General features: G+C 48.3%; 3 protein-coding genes across 4 annotated transcripts in view; 2 read left to right on the top strand and 1 right to left on the bottom strand.

Moving 5' to 3' along the window:
• LOC121020328 (histone H2B type 1-A) overlaps positions 1–18262 on the top strand; it is a 448453-nt gene that overhangs the window by 206165 nt on the left and 224026 nt on the right. The gene's annotated exons all lie outside the window — the stretch shown is intronic.
• H1-1 (H1.1 linker histone, cluster member) lies at positions 7140–7897 on the bottom strand. The gene has a single exon (XM_040460322.1). It carries the CDS (start codon positions 7838–7840, stop codon positions 7196–7198), a length of 645 nt encoding a protein of 214 aa, XP_040316256.1. The 5' UTR covers positions 7841–7897; the 3' UTR covers positions 7140–7195.
• On the top strand, positions 10277–12463 carry LOC121020334 (histone H3.1-like). Its single transcript, XM_040460332.1, has 2 exons — positions 10277–10623; positions 11438–12463. Exons 1-2 carry the CDS (start codon positions 10297–10299, stop codon positions 11765–11767), a joined length of 657 nt encoding a protein of 218 aa, XP_040316266.1. The 5' UTR covers positions 10277–10296; the 3' UTR covers positions 11768–12463.

Here is an 18262-nt window from a genome sequence, read left to right as displayed (position 1 = left end):
CTAAACGGAGTTCAGCTGATAATGTGTGAGCTGTCGGACTAGCTGTCGCCTGTGTGAATTACGTAATAATCCAAACTATCTCACAAACCTCCAACTCAGTCGAAACCATATTTGAAAACGTGAGTGAAAATTACATTTATAACATAGGAGGCCCTTATGTTTTCTTCGGATAACAGAAAAGTATAAGAGAAAAATGCATTTGCTTGGGAACTTTTAATATTTAGCCTAGCAAATCTGGCCAACATAGAAATCTGATTAAGTTTTACTAGTAAAGTAAAAACATGCATTTTGGTAAAAAAAAAGGGGCTTCTCTGCTATTTTGTTTTTTATACTCATATATAATACATAAGAAATTAAAAAAGCTTGAGGAGAACATTTTATTTCTACTAATAACCATTTTAAAGTTATATGCTAATCTAAGTCCTATGTAGCTAATGGCTTCATAAATAAGAAATTCTGATAGAATCATACAGTAATACAATGAAAGCTTTATAAATGTCCATAAGTCATACATATTTTAAGAAACCAATTCTAAGAGCCAGTATCAGGAATATGCTAATTGTAAAATCACATTTGTTTACATACATAAAATACATACATATTTTAGGGCAGCCAAAATATTCAGTATTTCCTTCTTATAAAGCAGGTGAGTGACTCCATAAGTTTATTTATTTATTTTTTTTAATTTTTTTTTTCAACGTTTATTTATTTTTGGGACAGAGAGAGACAGAGCATGAACGGGGGAGGGGCAGAGAGAGAGGGAGACACAGAATCGGAAACAGGCTCCAGGCTCCGAGCCATCAGCCCAGAGCCTGACGCGGGGCTCGAACTCACGGGCCGCCAGATCGTGACCTGGCTGGAGTCGGGCGCTTAACCCACTGCGCCACCCAGGCGCCCCGACTCCATAAGTTTAATCAGACCAGCAGCTTTGAGGAATTGCAAAGAAGAATCAGTGGTTGTTATAAAACAGACAGTAATCTAATAAAAATGTTTGGGGCGCCTGGGTGGCTCAGTCCAAGAGCGTCTAACTCCTGATTTTGGCCCAGGTCACGATCCTGGGGTCATGGGACTGAGCCCCACATCGAGCTCCTCGCTGAGCCTAGAGTTGGTTTGAGATTCTCTCTCTCTCTCTCTCTCTGTCTCCCTCTGCCCCTACCCTGCTCACTCTCTAATAAAAAATAATGTTTGAGACAAGCAAGAAACAAATCCGAGTATGTCCTGTGACAAATGATGGAAAATATACTCACGGATTTAGTTAACAAAATTTAAAAGTTGGGATTTAATGCAGAAAAGTAAATACAGGTCTTCATTTTGTAAGCGGGCCTCCCTGGGCACTTGGGAAGAAACACAGGGTCCCGAGGGCCCGCCCCGTCTGGTCGGCTCCGTGGGCGGCCCTCCGGCAGCCCGCGGCCGCCCTCTGGTGGACCACGCTGAGAACACACAGAAAACCCCCCGTTCCAGCCTCCCTCCCATCCTTGTGCCAGGGAGTAGGATGCCCGCGCTTGGCCGTCTTGAAGCCCTGTCCCTTGACGTCCTCGTGTCACACCCGTTTCGCTTGCGGTCTCGAAGAATCGGCTTACTGTCTCTCGGAGGCCCCCTTTGGCTGCAGACCTCATTCTGAGTTTTACCTTTTGAAAAGGTGCCCCGTGTGCGTCCCGGAGCAGGGTTTTGGCTATGCTGGGTGCGGTGGGGAAGGCCTCTGATACATCGGTGGAGATGTGGGGTGGCTGACGAAGGTGGGCTGGAGGAAGGGGGGTGCCGACGTGGAGGGAAACTTCTGGAAGCTCAGAGGACGGCGATGGAGCAGCATGTACTGAATATACGCGAACGAACGGGTTTTATTGTGCCCCGTGCCACGGAGAGAGGAGCTCCGCGAGCAGTGGGGGGCTCTTTCCCTCGGGCAGGCCCCCTCTACTCGCATTACGAGTCCACCGTCAGTCCTAAAGGCAACACTGAGCCCCCCGCCTGGAGGCACGGCCACCCGGCTCCTCTCGGTGGCGTGGACCACGTGGACCACCAGGCAAGCCCATCGACAGGTTTGATTACTGATAAGCAATACTTTTGAAACGCGGTGAACATTCCAGGATGGCTCCCTTTTGAGGAATAAATTGGCCAGCTTCCCTGCCTCTTGGACTGTCAGGCGGGGCGGAAGGAGCCCTGAGACCCCAGGGAGACCAAATGTACTCAGTCAGTTGAGCGTCCAGCTTCAGCTCAGGTCATGATCTCACCGTTATTGAGTTCGAGCCCCGTGTCGGGCTCTGTGCTGACAGCTCGGAGCCTGGGGCCTGCTTCGGATTCTGTATCTCCCTCTCTCTCTGCCCCTCCCCTGCTTGCACTCTGTCTCTCTCTCTCTCAAAAATAAATAAACATTAAAAAATTTTAAAAGAAAAAAAGATAATGGCCACCCAAGGCCACCCTTCCATTAAATGGCAGAGCCAGGACTTAAGCCCAGGTCTCTGAACTTCAAATCATGTACTCTTTCAAACACACTAATGTGGAAAGAGTCTACTCTGTCTACTTTCCCCCAAAGATTTTAAATTATAGCTAGTACTGTTTAACATAATTCAATAATTCGGGGCGCTTGGGTGGCGCAGTCGGTTAAGCGTCCGACTTCAGCCAGGTCACGATCTCGCGGTCCGTGAGTTCGAGCCCCGCGTCGGGCTCTGGGCTGATGGCTCGGAGCCTGGAGCCTGTTTCCGATTCTGTGTCTCCCTCTCTCTCTGCCCCTCCCCCGTTCATGCTCTGTCTCTCTCTGTCCCAAAAATAAATAAAAACGTTGAAAAAAAATATATTCAAAAGATCTAAATGTAAGACAGGAAGCCATCAAACTCCTCGAGGAGAATAAGGCAGCAACCTCTTTGACCTTGGCTGGAGCGACTGTACACATCGCCAGAGGCAAGGGCAACATCAAGATAAAAAAGCTTCCAGGGGCGCCTGGGTGGCCCAAGTTGGTTAGACATCCGCTCTGGATTTCGGCTCAGGTCATGATCTCACAGTTCGTGGGTTTGAACCCTGCGTCGGGCTCTCCGCTGACCGTGTGGAACCAGCTTGGGATTCTCTCTCTCCCTGTCTCTCTCTGCGCTTGCCCCACTTGTGCTTGTACTTGCTCTCAAATAAACACTTACAAAAAAAAAAAGATAAAAAGCTTCTGCACAGCAAAGGAAACAATCAACAAAACTAAAAGGCAGCCTACAGAATGGGACAAAGATATTTGCAGATGACATATCTGATAGAGGGTTAGTATCCAAAATCTATAAAGGACGTAGCAGACTCAACACCCAAAAAACAAATAATCCAGTGAAGAAATGGGCAGAAGACACAAACAAGACACTTCTCCAAAGAAGACATCCAGATGGCCAACAGATACATGAAAAGATGCTCAACATCACTCATCATCAGGGAAATACAAAGCAAAACCACACTGAGCTACCACCTCACACCAGTCAGAGTGGCTAAAATTAAGAACTCAGGAAACAACAGATGTTGGCAAGGATGTGGAGAAAGGGGAACACTTTTGTACTGGTGGTGGGAATGCAAACTGGTGCAGCTGCTCTGGAGAACAGTATGGAGGTTCTTGAACAAGTTAAAAATAGAACTACCCTACAATCCAGCAATTGCCTTACTAGGTATTTATCCAAAGGATACAAAAATACAGATTGGGAGGGGTACCTGCACCCTGGTGTTTACAGCAGCATTATCAACAATAGCCAAACTATGGAGAGAGCCCAAATGCCCACTGACTGACGGATAAAGATGTGGCATATAAATACAAAGGAATATTGCTTAGCCATCAGAAAGAAGTCTTGCCTTTTGCAACGAGCTAGAGTGGATTCGCTAACCGAAATAAGTCAGGGAGAGACAAATACCATATGATTTCTCAAAAATGTGGAATTTTAAAAACAAAACAGATGAACATATCAGAGGGGGAAACAAAAGAGAGAGGGGGAAACAAACTATAAGAGACTCAAAGATAGAAAACAAACAGGTTAATGGAGGGAGGAGGGTGGGGGCTGGGCTAGATGGGTGATGGGTACTAAGGAGGGAACCTGTTGGAATGAGCACTGGGTGTTGTATGGAAGCGATGAATCAATGAATTCTACTCCTGAAAACTATATTGCAATGTATGTGAAGTAGAATTTCAATAAAAATTTGAAAAGAGAAAATATATATTTATACTTATATACATTTCTATATATTAAAATCTGAAAGCTATCAAAAAATTTTCTTAAAAAAGTAGAAGAGTTGAAGGTATCATTTAAATATAATGGAGATACCAAAAATTAACAAATATTATCTGAAAGGACAAACAACAGCTTAATTAAAACCAAGAATTAAAAAGTGATTTCTGCTAAATTAGTTAAGTTTACTTTGGAAATTCTCAGCAAATGCAGCACAAAAAAAGGAAATACAATGCTTGGTATTGACATTGAGAAAAAAAAAAAAAACAACGGTAAGATTATTTTGCAGAGGACTAGGAAAAACTCAAGGAGCCCTAATTTAAAGAGTAAAGAGAAATAGAATTATAGAAACTGGTAAATTCATTGGCCACAACATATCAAAACATTTCTTCCTTCCTAGCAGTAAGGCCTAAAAAGCCTTCCATTCGCAACAGAAACAAGCATACAAATCAGGAATAAAGGTACAGGACTTATATGGAGATCAATTAAAAATGAGAACACATAAATAGATCCCATTATTTAATACTTTAATAACAAGGATATATTTCAGTTTTGTGGTAGAAATGGACGGATTATTTAATAAATGGTGTTAGGACAACTGGTCATTATCTGGAAGAATGTAAACTCAATTCTACCTTGAACAACATAAAATTCTAGATGGATCAGAGACTAAATATTTTTTTTTAATTTTTTTTTTCAACATTTATTTATTTTTGGGACAGAGAGAGACAGAGCATGAACGGGGGAGGGGCAGAGAGAGAGAGGGAGACACAGAATCCGAAACAGGCTCCAGGCTCTGAGCCATCAGCCCAGAGCCTGACGCGGGGCTCGAACTCCCGGACCGCGAGATCGTGACCTGGCTGAAGTCGGACCCTTAACCGACTGCGCCACCCAGGCGCCCCAGAGACTAAATATTTTTTAAGAAAGAAAAATTCTTTGAAGAAAACCTAGGCTGCTGAATGAATAATGGTGGGGTAGGGTTCAGTCTCTTAACCAAAATGGAAATCTAGAAGCTACAAAAGAAAAAGATATGCTTCTAACTAAAACATTTAATATTCCAGATTTTATATACAGATCTCCTTTTATAGAATACATATAAATGGAAAACACATCATAAACAAAATATGGGAAACAATGCCAGAATTAGAAAACTATCTGCAACACAGGTGATAAGAAGGTTCCTGTCTCTCCTATATAAAAAAACAGAATGGGGCAAGAGACACAAACTGCCCGATGAAAAAAAGTGAGCAAAGGGACAAGTAGACTTTCTCTGAAAAGCATATTCAAATGACTAATAAACCTAAAGGAAGGATGCACTAGTGACTATAATAATGCAAATCAAAAGGACAATGTGAAATAATTTTATCCCCGTTAGACTGGCAGAAATTGTGACCACACCTTGACAGCTGGAATGGATGAGGGGAGCTATTTTCAGGATAGGTCAGCACCAACCCAGACATCAAATACACTCTAATCCAGCAATTTCGGTGTTGGAACTCTGTTGCACCAGGGTCAGTGCTGGTAAATGGAAACCGTGTCAAAGCTTATCAATAGGAAACGGGTGAATAGTTTAGGTTACGTGAAGGACCTTTAAAAAAAAGGTTGGACTAAAGGGGATTTTTGAGAAGTTTTGGTAAAAAAGTTGCAACGTATATAATAACACCGTTTTGTAAATAACCCTGGCCGAAGACCAAAATGAACCGTCGCCTGTGTTGGACGGGTGCTTGTAAAAGAGTTCAAAGAAAGCACAAACCGATTTGAGGGAGGAGCGCAAATGTGGAGCGCCTGTTTGGCCGACTACGGGATAGCGGGAGCCCAGCAAGCCAGCGCAAAAAGGAAAAAGATCATCTGAAAAACAGAAGAATTCGTATGGGCACGCGTAAAAAGAAGTCTTTACGGCGCTGTGTTAAATAGTAACCCTGGCTCCTGCTGTTTTCTCCTCGGATGTGAAAGGCGGGATTAACATCTGAATCCCAGAATTAACTTAGAAAAACCTTTACAAAGGGGCAATTCTGCGAAAGCGTTCACTACTTACTATGGTATATAGATAGCACCGACAGAATGGACAACCCTGCGCGCAGGGAAACACCATGTTTCCAAGGCTCCAGAGTGGCTTTTCCAAAATCCAGCCAGGGCAGCTTCGTTTCCTAGATACAGACAAGCCCGATGAGGCCTTTTGGGCTTATGGCTCTCAAATTCCATCGCAGCCAAGCCCCTTGGTCGTGACCTCGGCCAGAAACTCGCCCGCAGCTCGCCCCACGCTCAAGCGCCCGCAAGACCGACCTGCGCTTGCAGAGCTCGGGCGTCTCGGCGCCGCGGGAGGCGTGCAAGGCCTACCCGGCGGGGCTCCTAGGGCTCCTCGAGGACACCGGCCTGCGCGCCATCCACGCCAGGGCGTCTCCGTCCTGCCCCGTCCTGCCGGAGGACGTCCAGCTGGCGTGCCGCGGGTGCGGAGGGCGTGGCCAAGCCCTAGGTTGCACCGATTGCCCGGATAAGGCCTTCTCCAGGGAACCAATTTTGGAAAAGGCCGCTTTCGCACTATGGTCCACACCACGTCCCTGCTTTGACCTCAACCAGGAAAACCGAGTAGTCGTGGCACACGCTTCCAACCCGGACCACGGCGGGGCTGTCACGCCCCAGATAGTTCACGTGGATGACGGACTAGCTTGGGGTGTGGAACTTCGTGACAGGGACGCCAAGTTCCCCGCGTACTTCTGGTACTGCGCGGGAACCTCGGGTAAAACGAAGTGCTAGGGAAGGGGCTCTCAAACCGCCCCACTTGAAGCCCCTTCAAGCCCCAGAACCCTAGTCTCAAGTACAAGGGCCTAGCTCCCCGTAGCGAGAACTCCACCGTAAGGGACTGAGCGCGGGGCAGAAGTTGGCGGAGACCCCGGCAAGAAGGCAGAAATTCCGCGTAGAAGCCCAAGGACACACGTACTAGAGCTCTTTCCCCGGAGTAGGTTGGTGGCTCTTAAAAGAGCCGTTGGGTTATTGGAAGACGCTTCCAACTGGAACCTTTACTTCTTCTTGGGCGCTGCTTTTTTGGGCTTGGCAGCGGTCTTTGGCTTGGCCACCTTCGCCTTGGCCGCTTTGGGCTTCACAGCCTTGGCTTTGGCGGGGCTCTTGGCTACTTTCTTAGGCTTCACGACCTTGGGCTTCTTGGGACTCTTGGAGGGCTTCTTGGTTACAGCAGGCTTCTTGGCCTTTTTCGGGGTCTTGACGGCTTTTTTAACAGCCGCCGTGACCTTTTTGGGCTTCTTAGAGGCGCCCGTCACCTTGGCTTTCGCCACCTTTGTGGGGTTGGCCTTGGCCTCCCCAGGGGAGGCCTTCTTGTTGAGCTTGAAGGAGCCCGAGGCGCCGGTGCCCTTGGTCTGCACCAGGGTGCCCTTGCTCACCAGGCTCTTGAGGCCCAGCTTGATGCGGCTGTTGTTCTTCTCCACGTCGTAGCCGGCGGCCGCCAGCGCCTTCTTGAGCGCGGCCAGGGACACGCCGCTGCGCTCCTTGGAGGAGGACACGGCTTGCACGATCAGCTCGGACACAGAAGGGCCCGCGGGCTTCTTCTTGGCGGCGGCGGCTTTCGCGGGTCGCTTGGCCTTCTTGCCCGGCGCGGGCTTCTCGGGGGGAGTGGAGGCGGCCGGCGCGGGCGGCGCGGTCTCGGACATGCTGCGAGGGAGGCGGGCAGAGCCAACTGCAGGGACCTGACGGGACAGGAAGACGCCGGGGACGGCGGCGCCGCGTATTTATAGGGCGGGGCCGCGCTGTGATTGGTGCTCGCCCCGCTCGCCTCTCGCCTCGGAGCGCCGCCTCTCCGCCGGGTCCCTCTAGCCAGCCGCGCGCGCGGGCGCGCGCGGGCCCCAGGCCGCCACCCCGGCCGCTTCGGGCACGGAAACTCGGGGCGGGGAGGGGCCGGGCTCTGCGGCCCCCGGACCTCAGCGCGGACCGCAAAACCGGCCTCATCTCGGGGGGCGGAGGGAGAGCTGTTTGTAAACGGGGCCCAAATTCCTGTCGTAAACAGGAATCCAAGGAGCTTCAGCTGGGTGTTGTCAGGGGCGCCTGTTTCTAATTAGTAAACGTGAAAGGTGGCGTCTTGAGTGGCGGGAGGGAGAGAGGAAAGCGGGGTGTGCTTGGGTTGGGGGTGTGTGTGTGAATGGGTGGAGGCCTCGTCTTGCAGGTTCGGGACCAGCTCTCATCAGTGCCGTGGCCTTGCCGGCAACGCCGAAGACTGATACGCCTGTACCGGGCCTTTTGTGAATTTCGGTCAGAGGAGTGTCGTGGGAAACACCAGAACTCACGCGGCAGTTAACACGCAAGCTGCACGTGCAGAAAACAATATACGAGTGTGATTGCAACTTATTTTTACAATCCAATGCGCTGCACGAATTCCCGATGCCTTTTCGTCCTTCCCACGTAACCCCAACCAGCGGCTGTTCCCCTTTACCTATCACCTGTTCCCTGTCAGTATGTCGCATTCACCAAAGACTTCTGAAGCTCAAAACCAGACAAGGGAGGGGCATCAAATAAGCGCCGGGAGGACTGTGGGGGCTTAGGGTTCCTTGTGTGAAAGCGAGAGGACACAACTGCTTAGAGCGATCTTCCTTTCGCTTCCTTGTGGCTGTAAGGAGCATTGAAAAGTATCAACACCGCTAAAGCGATTTCACATCGTGCAGAAACATGAAAGAACAAAATGCCTCTCACGAGAGGCTCTGGGCAGTCGCCTGGCGGCCCGGAGAAGACAGTGGCGTCTCATTCCCGCGCTGCGCGGCAGAGGTTCTCAAACAAGTCCGCGCGGGCCTGGGTAACCCGAGCCTCCTTGCTTCCCGCCAACCACAGAGGGGCTGGTTGCCAGCTTACCGCCAATAATGTGATGTTCCCACGTCCATCTTCCCTACCTTTCTCAACCGTTTCCCATTTTCCAGGGCCCAGGTTTTCAAAACTCAACACGTAATTTCTAACAATTTGGAAGGGAACGATCCGAAGCTAAGCCTTTGAAGGATAGTCGATGACACTAACAGGTACACAACCTTTCTCCAAGAACGGAAGGTTTCGTAAGTGAAACAGTTTTTGAAAATCAAGCTTTTCTTAGTATAATAAGTGAGGAATCTAATTAAACGCAGGTGTGTAAAAGAAAATGCTGGATTCAGGAATTTAAGCAAAGGTTCCCGACTCCTGTGTAGCCATTGGATTCAAATAAAATAGCGAATTTTCCACCCAAATGAAGATGCTAGATTTCTTTTCTTAATGGCTGATCAGTATAAAAGACTCAACCAATCAAACGGTAGAATCTGGTATGCCTACTCTAAGTACAAATCTGTCACATTTGATGCTTTTAAGCTTGGAAGAATTTTAAAAACTGTAAGGTTAGGCCTTGGCAGTGGTAAATTTGTCCTTGTGGCTCTGATTTCCACTTGATCGGAACGAGGACACGCCTCCTCCTCAAGGCTCAGAAGTCGGTGCTGGAGAGTTTAGTCACTGCTATTTTACACCTGGCAAAATGCGCTCTAGGCTTTAGAAGATATAAGGTATACGAGACACGTAAGAATGCTCCACGTTTAGAAGTCAGCTTTAACATTTAACAAATAGATTCCTGATTACAGGAAAATTTCTGTAAACGCTAGTGTAATTTGATTATGGTTGAAATTGTCTTGTCGGATTCAAAGGAGTTCCTCAACTTAAGCATTACAAAAGAATCACACTTTTGAAAAAGATTTCAGAAATTTGTAACCTGATATCGGGTTATTGAGCAGGGACTATGAAGAGTACGTTATTGCGGACAATATTTCTCAATTTTTCCTCCCGAAGGACTAAAGAAATATAGAGCTTTGAAGCAATACCAATGAAGTCCATGTCTAGTTTTTTGAAAGGTAAGGTTCAAAGCATTGCATTCAGACTGAAAGTCGGAAGTGGAAGAAACAAAACCTTGGAAAGAGCTGAGGCTAACGTGATAGCCAATGAAACTGTGCAGTTGTTGGAAAATTCAGAGATAGACCAATCAGAGCCTGTAGCCTTGTAGTTAAGCATTTCTCTCATCCAATCACTACACCCTACGTACTATAAATACCGGCAAGTCTCCCCTACATGTTTGTGCTGGCGTGGTATGTCTTTGTAGGTCGCTTTTGCCATGGCTCGTACCAAGCAGACGGCGCGCAAGTCGACGGGCGGCAAGGCCCCGCGCAAGCAGCTGGCCACCAAGGCGGCCCGCAAGAGCGCGCCGGCCACCGGCGGCGTCAAGAAGCCGCACCGCTACCGGCCCGGCACGGTGGCCCTGCGCGAGATCCGCCGCTACCAGAAGTCCACCGAGCTGCTGATCCGCAAGCTGCCGTTCCAGCGGCTGGTGCGCGAGATCGCGCAGGACTTCAAGACCGACCTGCGCTTCCAGAGCTCGGCCGTGATGGCGCTGCAGGAGGCGTGCGAGGCCTACCTGGTGGGGCTCTTCGAGGACACCAACCTGTGCGCCATCCACGCCAAGCGCGTCACCATCATGCCCAAGGACATCCAGCTGGCGCGCCGCATCCGCGGCGAGAGAGCTTAACGCTGCCGGTTCTTTATTTTGAAACTCAAACCAAAGGCTCTTTTCAGAGCCACCCACGTTTTCAAGTAAAGCAGCTGTACAAATCTAGCACCACATTTAATAGAACCAGCCCTGCACTTTGAGTTGAAAAGCTAGGGATCGGCGATAATTTGACGGGTTACAGGTAAATTTTGTCTAGACATTTACTGTATTTGCGAACAAAGCTGGCCCTTTAAAAGGTTAGCTCCTAAGCCGGTTGGCGTTTTAAGAGGAACCCTAAAGGATTGGTCCTTGGAGAGGATTAAATGTGGTTTATCGTGCATAATTTGTGGAACTGGAACAGTATAGTTTTACCAACTATAACCTGTAAAATAATTTTAAAAGCCTGGTTTTGTCATTGGCGAAACTACCCAATTTACATTTATTTGATCTGGGTATTTTTGCCATTACTGAAATTTACTGTGAAAGACTGCCTTCTTTATTCTCTGCCAGATTATTTTTGGAATCAACATGAATTTACTATAAACGCAGTTCTTTAAAACAATGTAGCCCAGTTAACACTGGTCAAACTGGGTTCTGACCCACCCCCCCCTCCCGCCCCTAGTTCCTGGGGCTTGGAGGAGGAGTTAAGGGAGGGGACTGTTGCGTCACATTTCCCGCCTGCGTGCTTTCCATTCTTTGTATCTGCAAGGGGGCGGGGGACGTAGTTATATAAGGATCTGCTCTCCGCTTCTTTGTCACTTACTCTTGGTTTGCTTTCCTGAGAGCCATGTCTGGCCGAGGCAAAGGCGGGAAGGGCCTAGGCAAGGGGGGCGCCAAGCGCCACCGCAAGGTGCTGCGCGACAACATCCAGGGCATCACCAAGCCCGCCATCCGGCGGCTGGCCCGGCGCGGCGGCGTCAAGCGCATCTCCGGCCTCATCTACGAGGAGACCCGCGGGGTGCTCAAGGTGTTCCTGGAGAACGTGATCCGGGACGCCGTCACCTACACGGAGCACGCCAAGCGCAAGACGGTCACGGCCATGGACGTGGTGTACGCGCTCAAGCGCCAGGGCCGCACCCTCTACGGCTTCGGGGGCTAACTTGCCGGGTTTCGCCACCAGAACGTTTCATTTCTCAACCAAAGGCCCTTTTCAGGGCCACCCAACTGTTCAAAGAAAGGGCTGTCCCAAACGAACAGGGCACTTGAGCTTTCCAGCTCCGTACTCTTAGAATCCACAATATTGAGACCGAAACCCAGAAGGTTGTGGGATATTGGAAGGAAGACCAGTTCGATAGTCGTATGTGCCAAGGTAACTCCCTTAGCTCAATGATTTATTTTACCCGCTCCTCTGTTCCCATTCACCGCATACGAGCAGGGGAGTAGAGCTATTCCAACTCAAAAGTGAGGGGTAACCGAAGCAGAGTAAGGAACTTGACAAGGGATTCCAGGAACAAAGAGGAACATTATCCAATCAGCAAGTCCCATCCATGGTTGTCAACCAATCAGAACTGATGATCTCATGTGCTTCCCCCCCGAGAGGCGAGCCGGATTGGGGGATGGGAAGGCTGACCGGAGAGGCCGAAGCCCCGATTTAGGAATTTTTAAAATGTCTTTTTGCGGATTATGAGATAGACCCTGTCTATCAGGCCCTCTATCAGGTCCCAAGAAGAGTACTGAAGTTTTTACCGCTAATAGAGCGATTTGTCTGAAATAAATAAATAAATAAATAAATAAAAACAAGAAAAACCTGGATATGGTGGGCAGGGGAGGAAACCAGATTCAGACTGCCAGAAAACCCAGAGAGCACTGGACTCAGGGGAAAGTAAAATCTGGCTAATGGGGGAAAGTGCCTCATTCACTGTCAGCACAGCCCTCCGCAGTTAGCCATGCTTTTTTTTTTTTTTTTTTTTCCTTCCTTCCCTTCCCAGAGAAATGGAAATTAGGGTGATGGAAATGTACATTAGATAGTGGGGATGGGTGTACAATTAAGTAGATATACTAAAATACATTGGATTGTACACTTCAAGTGTGTGTCGGCGGGGGGGGGGGGGGATATGGTATATACACTATATCTCAAAATCTAAAATCTAGAGAGCAGGCTGAGAGCGTGTGCTGACTGCAGCCACCGTGTGTTAGCTTTAGCCAATGTCTCTCCTAGCTTTTTAGGTCTCCTTTTCCACCTAATAACTGTCCTCCAAGATTTCTCCGGGAATGATAAAAGTACCTAGCCTGGCTAAATTTAAATCGACAATGGGGAGGATTCAGAGCTGCGTCCTGGACCGTCAGAGGACCAAAATGGGCATGGTTGGGAGAGTGGTCACTTTATTTCCTTGGCTGGTGTTCCTTCAAGAGATGCTTGTTGACCTCGTGTGACGTGCCTGATACTGCTATAGGCAGTGGGCAAATCAGACAGAATTCTCTGTCCTGGATCCGGAGTATATTAGAGAGGTGTGTGGATGCAGATTTTTCCATACGGGAGGGGAGGTGCGGTGGCTATAACAACGGACATGCCTGGCTTCTGTTACGGTTGGCCTAGCTTATTCACAGCCTTACAGACAGCACCATACCCATTTGTCGCACTCACTGGCCTGGGTGAAAGCCTCTGAGCCTTCCTCCATCCTAACACTCGTGAAGGCCTTGTTCAGAACAAAGATACTACTGCTGCCCGATTTCCCACTCTGCACCATTCCTCAGATCTAGGTAAGTCAAGGAAGAGTAGGAGGAGAATCCATCATGGCGGCACTCTGGTGAGCCTAGGGTCTTGTGTAGAAAATTCACGCATGCATTCGTTCAACTGAGGGGGTACAGGGCATGCTATTCCCTGATACGCTGCCTTGGCATATTAAATATGTTCAACTCAAGGAACTTGAGCGGCAGAAGCAGGAAAATCACCCCGACACCTCCTCACCGCTTGTAACCGCCACTTCTCTCTTTTTCCCTGAAAGCAGAAGATAAATCTCTTCTATGAAAAGTACCCTCCTATACCAGGAGGAAGAGAAACATCCTTATCACTGGAGATGTGGAATTCAGAGTCGAGAAGTCTGTATGAACAAACCTTGTTACCTCTTTACTCCTAGCCCAAAAGCACTTTCTCGGTTCTTTAGAAACATATTGTCTAAAAAGATATAAAAGCTTCCTGCTCTGATCACTTCCTTGAATCCCAGATCTTTGTGGGGGCTCCTGTACATCTGTATATAATTAAATTTGTTTTTCTCCTGTTAATGTGTCTTTTTTGTTGCAGGGAGGTCCCAGTCAAGAATTTAGAAGAGCAGAAGGAAAAATGTTTTTCCTCTCCCTCCACAACAAACCTGCATACCTGTTAGCTCTCAGCCCCGTTCTAGGAGCTAGGGAACATCTCAGGGACAAAACAAAGCCCCTGCTGTCACAGGATTATATTCTAGTTGAGGAAGACAGGACCACAAACAAAATAAATATACAGCGATACGGGTGGGGATACATATGCTATTTTAAAAATGAGGGGCGCCTGGGTGGCGCAGTCGGTTAAGCGTCCGACTTCAGCCAGGTCGCGATCTCTCGGTCCGTGAGTTCGAGCCCCGCGTCGGGCTCTGGGCTGATGGCTCGGAGCCTGGAGCCTGTTTCCGATTCTGTGTCTCCCTCTCTCTCTCTGCCCCTCCCCCGTTCATGCTCTGACTCTCTCTGTCCCAAAAATAAATAAACGTTCAAAAAAAAATTAAAAAAAAAAAATGAGCAGAGGGGGTATTCGTTCACATAGGGTGGTCAGGAAAGTTCTCTTTTCATAAGAGGGCATTTGAGCAGAGGCCTGAATGAAGTCTGCAGCCATGCAGCATGTCACTCTATGTCCAGTGACAGCAGAACATGCCACACAAACTATGTGCCTGACATCAAGATTAAAGGCGCTGGGAAGACAAACAGGTGCGAGAAAAGCACTCTGACCTCTCCTTTCTCTTCCTGAAAGCAGGAGAGAAAATCCCCATATGGAAGATGTCATCCCTCTACCAGGAGGAAAGTCATATTTTTGCCACGTTGGATCATCAAAGCTGGGAGAACTCTGTACAAACCTTGTAAACTAACGCTTCTCTTCCTAGTTTTTTTCCCACAATTAACTGCCCGGCCCCCAGCCCCCTTGCCTTGTTCTGTTTTCACAGTTTACTCTTCTTTGTCCGGCTCGGTACATAAGTGTTCAAGTCCAATTGCTTCTTTGGGTGTTCATTTCCTTAGGAGGGCACCTTTGTCCCGGAAAACCCATTGGTGTACCTCAGTGACTATAGATAAAAATATATATGTCTTCATGTAAATATAAATGAATTGTATGCTCTTTTCCCATGAACCTGTTTTATGTCAATTTAATTCTTAGGCCTGCTAAAACCCCTAAGAAAGCAGAGGTAAAATTTTATCTCTCCTACACCAGAAGATACTTCTAGGAAGAAAGAAAAATCAGGACAAAGGCTCTGAGCCCGGAACATGCTTGCTCCACTCCACAAGCAGCAAAAAGGCCAGTGAGGACAAAGAAATGGGAGAGTGAGTGAGGTGAGAGGGTGGCCGGGGGCCAGATCACGTAAAGCCATCTTAGGTAGCGTGACAAACTCATCCTGTTTGCTTGGGACTTTCCCCAAGGTTGAGCACTGAAAGCTCCATATCCCAGAAACCCCTCCAACTCAGGCAAGCTGGACTTATTGGCTACTGTGCTTGTAGGCTGTGACAAAGACACTGGCTTTTATCATGAAGAAGGAACACTGCTGGAATGTTCTGGGCAGATGGCGGACACGACATCTTTTGAAAGGAGCACTCCTTCTGTGTGGCTGAGAAAAAAACTAGCCACCAGAAGTGGAAACAGAAAGACTAGTTAGGACTCATTATAGTCATCTGGAAAAAAGGTGATTGTGGCTTGTTCAGGAGTAGAAGCAGAGGATGTCGGGAAAGGTGCTCTGATTGATTTGGAAGATAGAGCTGACTGGGTTGGATGAAAGTTATGAGAAAGAGCTCAGACAGGACCGCATGTTTTCTGGGCTGAGCCCCCAGAAGAATGGAGTTCCATCTATTGAGGTGGGGAATACTGAAGGAGGAACAGATTTGGGGTTTATGCGTTAAGATACCTAATGTGGACAAGTCTGAGATGTCCATTAGATATTCAAGTAGATATATCAGATATACAGGTGGATATGCGACAAGCTTCATTATGAAGCTCGAAGTGGGTGGAAGGAAACTGATAAAATTTTAGAGGTGATTAAGGCCACCCTGCTAAAAACCAGTAGGATTGAGAGAGAAGCTGACACTCTCACAGCCTTTAAGTGTCACTACAAGCTGGCGGGACACTCAGAGCTAGGCCATGGAGTTCTCCTGTTGAGCAGCAACTATTTCACAGAACACAGAGCAAATCAATAGTGAGACAAAGAACAGAGAAGGGGCCAAGAAATGAGCCAAAATGCACTCCAGGTTGCTTTATCCTTTAGTAGGTCTCCATAGCAGCCCATTTATGACGGGCTGTGTGTATCCCCTGCAAATTCGTATGTTGAAATGTTAACCCCCAATGTGATGGTATTAAGAGATCGGGCACTTGGGTAGTGATCAGGCCATGACGGTGGAGCACTCATGAATGGAATTAGTGCCTTTTATATAATAAGAGATCGCAGAAAGCTCTCTGGTCCTTCCCTCTGCCATCTGCAGACACAGTAAGATAGGTCTATGAACAAGGAAATGGGTTCTCACCAGACACCAAATCTTATCTGAATCTTCCAGGACCTTGATCTTGAACTCCCAGCCTCCAGAACTGTGAGAAATCAATATTCGTTGTTAGCCACAGAGTCTATGGTATTTTTGTTATAGCAGCCTGCACTCAGACCACCACTTCTAGGATATCCAATCCCTTCTTTTTAGTTTTTAATGTTTATTATTATTATTATTATTATTATTTTGAGACAGAGAGAGAGCATGAACAGGGTAGGGTCAGAGAGAGAGAGAGAAGTATCCGAAGCAGGCTCCAGGCTCTGAGCTGTCAGAACCGAGCCGGACGCGGGGCTACAACTCACACACCATAAGATCATGACCTGAGCCAAAGTTGGACGCTCAACTAACTGAGCCACCCAGGCGCCCCAGTCCCTTCTGATAACAATTTATATTTCCACTCATTTACCATTACAACGTACAGTAATAAATGGTGTTGAAAATCTTGATCTCATTGTCTTACCATTGACAGGTGGGAGTTTCCCAAATTTTTCTCTAAACCAGACCTCTCACTTGGAACTCAAGAATCTTCCAATTGCCTATTCAAGTATCTTCTTGTGTCAGACATGTTAGCAGAGTAACCAGCCAGCAGTTTTAAGCAAATGTCAATATATTTCTTAAGCATTAAATCAATGCTGACTATTCCGTTGTGATTTACCAATTGGAGGACATAACTTCAAAACTTTTTATAACCATGTTTGAAACGTTCATTAAAATAAAACAACCTTACATTTTTAAAAAATATTTACTCATTTTTGAGAGACAGAGACAGAGCGCAAGCAGGGGTGGGGCAGAGAGAGGGAGACAGAACCCAAAGCAGGCTCCAGGCTCTGAGCTGTCAGGACAGAGCCCGACGCGGGGCTCGAACTGAAATCATGACCTGAACAGAAGTCAGATGCGTTTAACTGAGCCACCCAGGTGCCCCAACAACCTTAGAATTTATACAGGAGGCAGGAGGGAAATGAACCGGACAAAGGGAATAAGGGGGAAGGTCCAAGACAGCCACCAGAGCCAGTGACCTGAGGAGGGGGCTTTCTCCCTCAACCCCTCGAATTTGCACCTGTTGGAGACCTCAAGGCTCCCAGTAGCCAGAGACCTGAATAAGAAGACTCCCTTTAATCTAGTAAATGGCAATCTCCCCAAGCCAAAGGCTTAGCGAAGGCGCGCGGCCTGCGGACGCAAACCTGCAATGCCAAGGCATCTTAAGCTCAAAGACACCGTCTGCGGAAGGCTGTGGGCCGACCTCACCCTCACCGGCTCCAACCCCGGAGATAGAGGTGGCGGATGCCAGCGCGGGCGGGGAAAGCCTGTATCGTCCTCTGTCCGGGCATCGCTGGGGGCAATCACACAACGAAGAGCCTTCTCGGGCCATCCCTGGCTTCCAGAGGCTGGAGCACGCTCTGGGAGTTAGTACGGATATTCACCGGAGCCTCCCCGGACCAACGCGTTCGACAGCGACTTTAGCACGGCAGCCGGCCAGGATGGCCTCTTGGGGGAAAGGGACGAGGGGGAGAGGCCAACTCCTTCCCCAGAAAGCCGTGGGCCGGGGACTTCAGACGCCTCCCCATTGGCTTTCCTCGGCCAGCCTCTGCCCCGGATTGGCCCGCGGCCTGCGCCTCGCACTGTGCTGCGAGCTGATTGGTGGAGAGGTAGCAGGGAGCATGGAGTGTTGCTCTGTTTATGCGTAAGACGAACGCCGAATCCTTAGCAGGTAGGCCGGATGAGCCTTCCCAACAGGAGCGCAACTGGAGAGTGGAAGAGGGAGACGCGAACAACTCTTTTGAGAGTAAGTGGGCGGCCCTGAAAAGGACCTTTGTGGAGAAAAAATGGTGACGAAGGCTTAACCCCCGAAGCCGTAGAGGGTGCGGCCCTGGCGCTTGAGCGCGTACAC

Source organism: Herpailurus yagouaroundi, unplaced genomic scaffold, assembly GCF_014898765.1.
Source record: "Herpailurus yagouaroundi ecotype Mexico unplaced genomic scaffold, PumYag 250, whole genome shotgun sequence".
NCBI classification, from domain to species: domain Eukaryota; kingdom Metazoa; phylum Chordata; class Mammalia; order Carnivora; family Felidae; genus Herpailurus; species Herpailurus yagouaroundi.
Note: the sequence above shows the minus strand (reverse complement) of the source record. Positions and strands in the feature narration are given on the sequence as shown.

Coding starts and splice junctions, on each gene's coding strand:
- H1-1 (XM_040460322.1), bottom strand. CDS start 7,840: ATGTCCGAGACCGCGCCGCCCGCGCCGGCCGCCTCCACTCCCCCCGAG.
- LOC121020334 (XM_040460332.1), top strand. CDS start 10,297: ATGGCTCGTACCAAGCAGACGGCGCGCAAGTCGACGGGCGGCAAGGCC. Junction 10,624..11,437: donor GGCTCTTCGAGGACACCAAC/CTGTGCGCCATC, acceptor ACTTACTCTTGG/TTTGCTTTCCTGAGAGCCAT.